This window comes from Nomascus leucogenys, chromosome 10 (genome assembly GCF_006542625.1).
Source record: "Nomascus leucogenys isolate Asia chromosome 10, Asia_NLE_v1, whole genome shotgun sequence".
In the NCBI taxonomy this organism is placed as follows: Eukaryota; Metazoa; Chordata; class Mammalia; order Primates; family Hylobatidae; genus Nomascus; species Nomascus leucogenys.
This window is the reverse complement of record NC_044390.1, coordinates 78478430-78488781: the sequence shown is the minus strand read 5'-3', so window position 1 is coordinate 78488781 and position 10352 is coordinate 78478430. Positions and strand designations below refer to the sequence as shown.

The window sequence follows — 10352 nt, the reverse complement described above, 5'->3', positions numbered from 1 at the left end:
CCCAGGTTCTTATCCCAGTTCCACCTCTTGCCTATGGTTCCTTCTGCACTCCTCCTCTACTTCTCCGTTCTAACTCTTGTCATCTTTCAGGCATCAGTTGGGATGCCCCGTCCTCCAGGAAACCTTCCTGGACCCCACTACTTGTACCTTCATGGCCTCCTGTGTTTCCTCCATCCAAGCTCTGAGCACACAACAGGTACTCAATAAATGCTTATAGTACTGAGCAGACAGTAGGTACTCAATAAATACTTAGTAGCTGATGAATAGTTGCCCAATGGCCCCCAGCTGGGCTCTCCACGCTCCTCTGTGCTCCGATCCAAACCCGCCTCCTCCTGGGGGCTGTCCTGGCCTTCTCATTGCTCTCCAGCCCCTCCACTTTCCTGCAGCCCCCAGTGCAGAATTCAACATTTTGCTGCGCTGTTGCTGCCTGTTTCACTCCAGGGCAGTGGTGGAAAACACCCTGTTAACACCAAAGCTGATGACCCAGAACATGCTTCAGTCCCTGAAGCCCACAGGCACCTGCTCCCTCGGGTTCTCAGGTGGCTTGCGCGGTGCCAGACTCCACTCCTGCCAGCCTGGTCCCACAGGGGGCACACCCTGGGGGTTTCTGACTTCCAACCTTCTCAAGAGCTGAGGATCTGAAAGGGTATTCTTTGGTTTTGTTTAATTTGAATCTTTACAACCACCTTGTGAGCAAGATGCCATTACTACCATCTCCACTTTATGGCTGGGAAACTGAGGCACCGTGTAGTTTAGGCATTTGCCCAAGGTCACACAGCTCTAAGAGGTGGAGCCAGAGTTGAAACCAGGCCATCTGGCTCTTGACTCCCATCTTCCTCCCCAGCTCTAAGGATAGACCATCTAGCCACCTGAAATGTCACATGCAATGGGCTGGCTCAGGAGCTCCAGGGCTGATGGGGGCCTGGGCCCTGACCTGCCACCTCCCACCCCCACCACTCCATGATGGGGTGCCCAGGCATCCCAGTGGGCCGTCCTGCTGGGCTTGGAGCAATTAGTTATCCTAACCGAGACAGGGGTAATTGTTTAACTCTCCCTGCAAGTTATATGGAAAAACTGGGGCAATTGGAAGATTTCCAGACAAAGGGAAAAGGGCTGTCTTGGGACAGTCACACGGCTGGGCTCATGGGTGAGTAATGTTTAGTGCCACTTCAGGGACTCTCCTGACATTATAGGTCACAAAAAAAACCCCTCCTGCAGCCTGATGCACAGAGACTCACTATCATAGTCTGGAAGAACCTACCCCTACTTACAATAACAATAACTAATAGTTACCGAGTTTTTTTTCTTTTTTTCCTTTGAGATGGAGTCTTGCTCTGTCACCCAGGCTAGATTGCAGTGGCACGATCTTGGCTCACTGCAACCTCCACCTCCTGGGTTCAAGCGATTCTCCTGTCTCAGCCTCCTGAGTAGCTGGGATTATAGGTGCACCACCGTGCCCAGCTAATTTTTGTATTTTTAGTAGAGATGGGGTTTCATCATGTTGGTCAGGCTGTTCTCGAACTCCTGACCTCATGATCCACCTGCCTCGGCCTCCCAAAGTGCTGGGATTACAGATGTGAGCCACTGCGCCTGGCATTTTTTTTTTTAATAGTCTCACTTGGCCGGGCGTGATGGCTGACACCTGTAATCCCAGCACTTTGGGAGGCCGAGGTGGGTGGATCACGAGATCAGGAGATCGAGACCACCCTGGCTAACACAGTGAAACCCCATCTCTACTAAACAAAATACAAAAAATTAGCCAGCGGTGGTGGCGGGCGCCTGTAGTCCCAGCTACTCGGGAGGCTGAGGCAGGAGAATGGCGTGAACCCGGGAGGCAGAGCTTGCAGTGAGCCAAGATCTCGCCACTGCACTCCAGCCTGGGCTACAAAGCGAGACTCCATCTCAAAAAAAAAAAAAAAAAAAAAAAGTCTCAGTCTGCCCACCCAGGCTGGAATGCAGTGGCGCAATGGCTCGCTACAGCCTCTGCCTCATGGGTTTAAGCAATTCTCATGCCTCAGCCTCCCGAGTAGCTGGGACTACAGGTGCCCACCACCATGCTTGGTTAATTTTTGTATTTAGTTATCGAGTTCTTAACTGCCATGCAGTTTTATGCATATGCATGTATATTCTTCACAATGACCTTCTGAGTTGGCTGCTGTGATACCCCCATTTTGCAGGTGAGGAAACTGAGGCCCCAGTTATACAACTAGGAAAGGTGTGATGCTATGTTGGTCAACAGGAAGCCCCTCTTGGCATTTTCCCATTGGGGTTGGGGGCACTAACCACTTACACACTGTACAGAGGTGGGCACAGCTTGCAAGCTGGTTCACTTGCTGGTTTAGGGGTAGAGTGCAATTTTGACTCCTCATACCAGGCCCTGGAGTCTGAGCAGCTTCCACCCTGCTGCAGGCTGGTCCACAAGGCACACTTGCCAACCCAGATGCCCACAAGGCCCAGGCAGTTTGCACAGTTGAGGGCTGAAGCAAATCATGGGCATGTGCCCCATCTAAAGGCAGCCAGCCCTCATCTGGCTGTTGTCACATTGGAACGTGGGCCCAGTGTGGCCAAGATCTTGACTATTTCCTAGAGAAGCTCATAATCATGCTTTTTAATGGGACATGCCCATTAAATGTTGGCCATTTTTTTTTTTTAGAGAGGAGGGTCTCACTGTGTTGCTCAGGATGGTCTCAAACTCCTGGCCTCAAGTGATCCTCCCACCTTGGCCTCCTGAAGTGCTGGGATTACAGGCCTGAGCCCCCATGCCCAGTCAATGTTGGCAATTTAGAAACCAGGCTTAAATTTTTTTTTTTTTTTTTAGAGACAGGGTCTCTCTCTGTTGTCTATGCTGGAGTGCAGTGGCAATCATAGCTCACTGCAGCCTCAAATTCCTGGGCTCAGACAATCCTCCCAAAGCACTGGGATTATAGGTGTGAGCCATTGTGCCTTAAAAACTAGTTTTAAAAAATACCATTTTGTAAAACATCTCTGAGGGCCAGATCTGACCTCCAGTTTGTACTCCTAGCCCCAGAACAAAGAAGCAAGACACCCAGAATTATTATACAATTCTGTATTTAGCGACGTGTTTACAGAACGTGTTCCCTTTTTAAAATTTTAAACAAAGTTCATCAATCTCTCATAGAAACGGTTTGTGTATGTGTGTGCGTTTTTTTTAACCGTTATAGGACGTGAACCTGACAAAGTTGTTCACGGGTCCACTAGCTTTAAGTACAACAGGATTTCCATGTTCAAAAGACTATACTAAGTGCTTAATCAAATCCCGTCACACTAAAGCCAAATTTAGTTCTCTAGGAATCGGAGTCTGCGTATAAGCCTGGATTTCAACGTTGTGTTGGTTTCAACAGTAAAAAGTGGTGTGTTCCCCCATGGTTGTCTTAATTGCAACAGGGTGGTGGTGGCTAAAAGGAGATGTTTCATTTGTTCCAGATTTGATTACTCTGAAAATTGGTCACTGTTTCCTATTGTCAAAATATAAAAATACCTTCATCTGGATAAAAATGTATACAGTGGAAAACTCTTCAATGCATAGCCTGGGTGTATGGAAAAGGTCTTCCTTCAGGGTTTGTGTTTTGTTGATTGTTTGGTGTGGAGACTGCAGCCTGGGCTGGGTGTGAGAGTTGGGATTTCTGGAACGGTCCTTATCTGTCCCCTTCTGGTTGCCGGGTTTTGCCCATATGGTTTCAAAATGCTAGCTGCATCTTTGAAACCTCCATTGGCCATCTCACCCGCTGGCATTGCATCAGCATTGATTATATTCACCTTCTCATCTTCACTGAATTGGAGTCACCCAATTCAGCCTTCCCATGGACAGTTTGAAAAAAGAAACGTCATAAAAACAAGGGAGAGAGATTCAATAACCGATATGGTGGCCGTTCCATCCAAATTGGGAACTCTCACCCTAGAAACCATGCCAAAGATGCTGGAGGAAGGGCTCCTCTGAGTTGGGGGTTGAGTCTCTGCTCCCCAACAGGTCATGCGCTGGAAGGTAGGAGGGTAGATTTGGAGGCTGGGATATGGTGAACATGCTGTGATGAACTTGGCCTTCCAGAGTTCTGCATGGACTTGGAGTTGCAGATGCCTTCCAGAAACAGCACCACGGTCAACTTGAGAAAGAAGATGGCGAGAAGGGGAGCTGGGGTCTCTAGTTTGATGAATCTACTTTTTGGCGCTGGTTACTAAGCTTCAGTGGTCATGGGATGACCAACACTGTCACTTTTGGAAAACACCAAGAGGGGAAGATGGCGGCCACAGTCTTGCTCTGGAATACCCACACTCCTACAAGTGGGGAAACTTCCTGGGTTGTGCCTATGGTTCACATGGGAAATGGGGTCGCTCTGGCTCAAATGCCACCCTCCAAGCACCTGCCCCATGCCCACCTTTCCAAAGGATCTGGAAACACTTCTTGCCTATAGATGGACAAGATGGATGTCTGACCTCCATGGCCCACAGGTTTCTAACTAGTGAGACCTGTGTAAGCAGTTTGTTCTGTACCATGCTACGTCTCGTATAGGACGGTTGGGCCACAGCCCACATCTCTACAACATTTACAATGGCACGGACATTCTGTTATCAAGCTTGCAAAACAGACCACCAGAATGAAACACATCCTCAACGGCATCGAGGTTTTCATTTAGAGTCTTTTGGACTTTCTCTTTTTAGCACAGTTTCTGGAAGGGCAGTAGCAATGCGCTGTGTCTCACAGACAGATGTGGAAAAAAATCGTGGTTCAAAGGTTATCTAAATTTTGGTCAGTCTTATAGTGTTTTGTGATGGCTTTGAATAATTGTCTTCTTTTAATCTCATCTAGTGGCAAAAACGACACAACTTCAGTGTATACTTCGCAACAGTTGTGACAGCATCCTGATTTTATAACTCTCTGTAATATCAAAACAGCATCAGCTGGGATAAATTCCAAAGGATCCTTTATTAAAATATCTAAAAGAGGTCTATAAATATTTATTTATTTTTCTAAAAGAGTTTGGAGCTTTCAGGTGAATATGTGGTGCCACTTTGCTTCTGCCTCCTGCAGAGGGGTCAGGGTGAAGAGGGGCAGGGGGGTGCAGAAAAGTGGAGGCAATGGCATTTGACCCACCTGCTCACACAACTTCATAGAACTAGGATTACAACAAAAAACGTAAACGGCATAACATTGCTGTCCACATTTTGATGGTTGAGTTCCTCCCTCCCTTACCCCACCCTGTTGAGGAGAGTGCGAGAAGGAAGGTAGTTACCAGGGTATGTCCCTTGCCCCCTCACCCAGCCTTCAGAACTCCCACTCCAGGGCCTCCTCCCGATTGGCAGCCCGTTCTAGTCGGTAAATGATGCTGTTCAGATTGGCCATCTTCTCGTGCCGCCGCTGCAAGTTGGGGTTCACCTTGGCACTGGGGTGCAAGGCTCCAGCCATGTCGGCAGTGGGGCTGGCACTCGGCACTTTGGCAGGGGCGCCAGGTGGGGATGGAGAGATGGGAGCTGAGGAGGAGGGGACAGGTGACACAGACATCATGAGGCCTGGTGAGGAAGCGGCTGAGGGCGAGTTCAGTGACACCTCCAGGCTGCAGCGTGAGGACTCTGAGGCTGACTTAAAACTTAAAGGGTCCGGGTGAAGCCGCTCCCCGGCCTCACTCTCCTGGTGGGGATGAAGTGAGGGACAGTCTGTGGTGGATCCACCTGGAAGGAGGGGCCCAGGAGCCACTTTTGGGAGTCCGTCATTACCCGGAGGATCAGGATGCTCCTCTTTGGGGGGACCTTGGCCTTTGTCCGGCTCCCCTAAGTCCTGGGGCTGGCTGCCTGCTTCTTCCTCGGCGTCCTCCTCCGTCTGTTCCTGCTTGATCCTCACTTGGGCCTTGTCCCGGGTGGTCAGGGGTGTGGTGTTCTCCTCAGGGCCCTCCTGAAGCTCCAGTTCCTTCACGGTTGGCTTCTGGTCCTCAGTCTCAGAGTCAGGGCTCTGCGGGGTGGGGTCCGGGTGGGAGTGGCCTGGTGGCAGGATTCCAGGACCCCCACTTGGATCAAGGTCTGGCTCATCCTGGGTCCCCTCCACCAACATCTCCCGGCGCATCCGGGACCTGGGGCAGAGACGGCGGTGAGCCTGGGGCTGGACAGGGGACCCCCAAACCCTGGACTCCGTCTGCATACGTGGCATTTTGATCCCACCCACTGCCCTGGGGCTCTCTAGGCACTAAGCCTCCATACTTGCACCATCTTATTAAGTCTTCTCAACAACACCACAAGGTGGGTGCTATTATTATCTTCACAGGAAACGAGGCTCAGAGATGTTAAGTGACTTGTCCCAGGTCACATAGCTAGTAAGTGGCAGAATCGAGACCTGAACTCATGACTACTGAATCCCAAAGCTCATGATCTAGACCTGTGCTGGCCAACACAGCAGTTACTGGCCATACATGGCTCTTGAGTGCTTGACATGAGGCTAGTCCACATTGACATGTGCTGTAAGGGTACAATACACACCGGTTCTTAGGCTTAATACAAAACAAAGTGAAAGGTCTCATTAATAATGTTTATATTGGGCTAAATCTAATAAATGATTATGATTAATTTTTTTTTTTTTTTTTTTTTTTTTTTTTTTTTTTTTTTTTTTTTTTTTTGAGACGGAGTCTTGCTCTTTCACCCAGGCTGGAGTGCAGTGGCGCGATCTCGGCTCACTGCAAACTCGTCCGCCTCCCGGGTTCACGCCATTCTCCTGCCTCAGCCTCTCCGAGTAGCTGGGACTACAGGCACCCGCCACCACGCCCGGCTAATTTTTTTTTGTATTTTTAGTAGAGACGGGGTTTCACCGTGGTCTCGATCTCCTGACCTCGTGATCCGCCCGCCTCGGCCTCCCAAAGTGCTGGGATTACAAGCGTGAGCCACCGCGCCCGGCCTATGATTAATTTTATCTCTTTTTTTTGAGACAGAGTCTCACTCTGTCACCCAGGCTGGAGTGCAGTGGTGCGATCTCGGCTCACTGCAACCTCTGCCTCCTGGGTTCAAGCAATTCTCCTGCCTCAGCCTCCTGAGTAGCTGGGATTATAGGCACGTGCCACAATGCCTGGCTAATTTTTGTATTTTAGTAGAGACAGGGTTTTGCTATGTTGGCCAGGCTGGCTTGAACTCCTGACCTCAGGTGATCCACCCACCTTGTCCTCCCCAAGTGCTGGGATTACAGGCTTGAGCCACTGGGCCTGGACCCAATTATTTTCTTACAGCAAATGAAGTCAAGAAATTTTAAGTAATTTGTCCAAGGTCATAGAGCAACAGGGGTTTCTCTTTCCTCAGCACCTTCAATGCTGTGGCTCCCTGGCCATTTATGTTAACAATAAAGTACACTAATATAGATTATTAGCAACCATATAGTTACAAATATAATAATAATAGGCGTTTATCATGTGTTGGGCACTAGGTTAAGCACTTTTTGCGTTTTTTTTTTTTTTTTTTTTTTTTTTTTTTTGAGATGGAGTCTCACTCTGTTGCCCAGGCTGGAGTGCAGTGGTGCAATCGCGGCTCACTGCAACCTCTGCCTCCCGGGTTCAAGTGATTCTACTGCCTCAGCCTCCTGAGCAACTGGGATTACAGGTAGGTGCCATCATGCCAGGCTAATTTTTGTATCTTTAGTAGAGACGGGGTTTCACCATGTTGGTCAGGCTGGTTTTGAACTCCTGACCTCAAGAAATCCACCAGCCTCGGCCTCCCAAAGTGTTAGGATTACAGGTGTAAGCCACCGCACCCAGCCTGTTTATTTCATTTTCTGTTAAGTTGGTGCAAAAGTAATTGCATTTTCTGCCTTTTTTTTCTTTTTTGTGTGACTTTTTTTTTTTTTTTTTTTTTTTTTGAGATGGAGTCTCACTTTGTCACCAGGCTGGAGTGCAGTGGGGGCATGATCTCAGCTCACTGCAACCTCCGCCTCCCGGGTTCAAGCGATTCTCCTGACTCAGCCTCCCAAGTAGCTGGGACTACAAGCACACGTCACCACGCTAATTTTTGTATTTTTAGTAGAGACGGGGTTTCACCATGTTGGCCAGGATGGTCTTGATCTCTTGACTTCGTGATCTGCCTGCCTCGGCCTCCCAAAGTGCTGGGATTACAGGCCTGAGTCACTGCGCCTGGCCTTTTGTGACTTATTTTTAAACGGCCAAACCATTTTTTTAAAAAATGGCAAATCCTTTAAAATGGATCAAGAAACATTTTTTAAAAAATGGCAAAAACCAGCTGGGCGCGGTGGCTCACGCCTGTAATACCAGCACTTTGGGAGGCCAAGGCAGGCGGATCACTTGAGGTCAGGAGTTCTAGACTACCCTGGCCAACATGGCAAAACCCTGTCTCTACTAAACAAAAACAGAAATAAAAGTGGCAAAAACTGCAATTACTTTTGCACCAACCTAATATAATAATCTCATAATGATACACTAGTCTGATTTGCATTGATAAAGGAGACCAGGCTGAGAGGGCACAGGAACTGACATGGTCGCAAGGCTCTGAACCCAGCAGTCTGGCTTATATTTTCTTGCCCCTGCCTCCCTGCTCAGGTTCTGTGGGGCCCCGTCCCAGGATCCTGGGCCTGGAGGAACTGTGAGGGGTCACCTAGTCCATACCATCTCTCAGTCCCCAATCCCTCCACAAAGGTGACCTTGCCCACCTTCCAGAGCTCTCCTCCACCTCCCTCAGCTCCCTCCAATGGGAAGAGCTTCGAAGGGGAGGGACTTTGTCTTGTTTTCTGTGGTGTCTGGTACAGAGTAGATGCTCAGTAAACATTTACCAAATGAAATAATGTGTTCTTCTGTAATTATAACCCTTTGAGAGTTCTTTTGAGGGTGGAATTCTCTCTTCTTCTTTGTGCAAACTCCTATTCATCCCTCAAAACCCATCTCAAATACCACTTCTGTAAAGTCCTCCCCAGGCAGAATTCCCTTTTCCCTTGGCCCCTTGTTCCTTCCTGTTTCACAGCATTTATTAGATTATAGTGAAATGTTCTGTTTTATGACCGTAAGATCCTTAAGGGCGGGGATTGGTTCACTATGCATACATTAGAAACGTTTGTTGAATGAATATGTTTGATAATAATGGAGTGCATAGTTCCTGTGGGCAATCAGAGAGAAGATGTCCCCATATCCCCCAGGGAGGGAAGGAAATGAGCAGGCTTTAAGGACCTATATCATTTGTTATTTGGCAGGCTCTGCTCTGAGCCAGAAGATAAACCATATTTTATTTTATTTATTTATTTGTTTGAGACAGAGTCTCGCTCTGTCACCCAGGCTGGAGTGCAGTGGTGTGATCTCGGCTCAAAGCAACCTCCACCTCCTGGGTTCAAGTGATTTTCGTGACCGAGCCTCCTGAGTAGCTGGAATGACAGGCTCCTGCCTGGCTAACTTTTTTTTTTTTTTTGAGACGGAGTCTCACTCTGTCGCCCAGGCTGGAGTGCAGTGGCGCGATCTCGGCTCACTGCAAGCTCCGCCTCCTGGGTTCACGCCATTCTCCTGCCTCAGCCCCTCCGAGTAGCTGGGACTACAGGTGCCCGCCACCACACCTGGCTAATTTTTTTGTATTTTTAGTAGAGACGGGGTTTCACCGTGGTCTCGATCTCCTGACCTCAGGTGATCCGCCTGCCTTGGCCTCCCAAAGTGCTGCGATTACAGGTGTGAGCCACTGCGCCCGGCCAAAACCGTATTTTATAATGCGTTTATACCCAGAGTTATTTCATTTGATCTACAATCAAGCATTGTGGGATAGGTATCAGGGTCCTCATCTGTAAAATAAGGGTGAGACTTGGAGAAGTAAAATGACTTGTGGAGGGATTGGGGACTGAGAGAGGGTATGGACTCAGGTCTATGGGACCCTGGTGCCCAGGAGAGAGGAGATGCTAAGTTGCTCCTCCCACCAATCTCCTCTTTCCTTGATTCCTTGGAGATCAAGAGACATTCTCTCCCCCGGAATGGATGAGTGGATTTTCTTCTCTGGTACCATGTGGGCACCAGAGACTTTTCCTGCTCAGGAAGCTTGGCAGGGGCGGGGCAGGGGGTGTTCCTCAGAGATGGTCCCTGAAATCCCCCCATCAAGTGTTCTTTACAGGGGTCTCCTCAGAGCCAGCCCTGGGACTAAACTCCTAGGAAGCTCAACCTACTTCAGGCCAGTGACTTGTGAGACCAGGGAGTCAAGAGTGGGAAGAACTATGGAAAGAAGCAGCCAGTGAAGTAGGAATCACTCACTCTCCGAGGTGGTGGAGCCTGAAGAGGATACCAGGGGGGTTTCTTTTGGTTTCAGGGGTAGGAGGGGCCAGGAGCCCCAAATCAGGAATCCAACCTGAGGCTCAGTGAATAGTCGGGGTTCCTCAGGCCTGTACACCC

The 10352-nt window shown here is 49.1% G+C and overlaps 1 protein-coding gene across 4 annotated transcripts in view; it reads right to left on the bottom strand.

The window, feature by feature from the left end:
* Window positions 1–3052: 3052 nt before the first annotated feature.
* CUX2 (cut like homeobox 2) overlaps window positions 3053–10352 on the bottom strand; it is a 324472-nt gene continuing 317172 nt past the window's right edge. For all 4 annotated transcript variants that reach the window (XM_030821389.1, XM_030821390.1, XM_030821392.1 and 1 more), the window contains one exon: window positions 3053–6080. In XM_030821389.1, coding sequence (XP_030677249.1) covers window positions 5282–6080 — 799 coding nt within the window. In that variant the 3' untranslated portion in view covers window positions 3053–5281. The remainder of the gene's footprint in view (window positions 6081–10352) is intronic.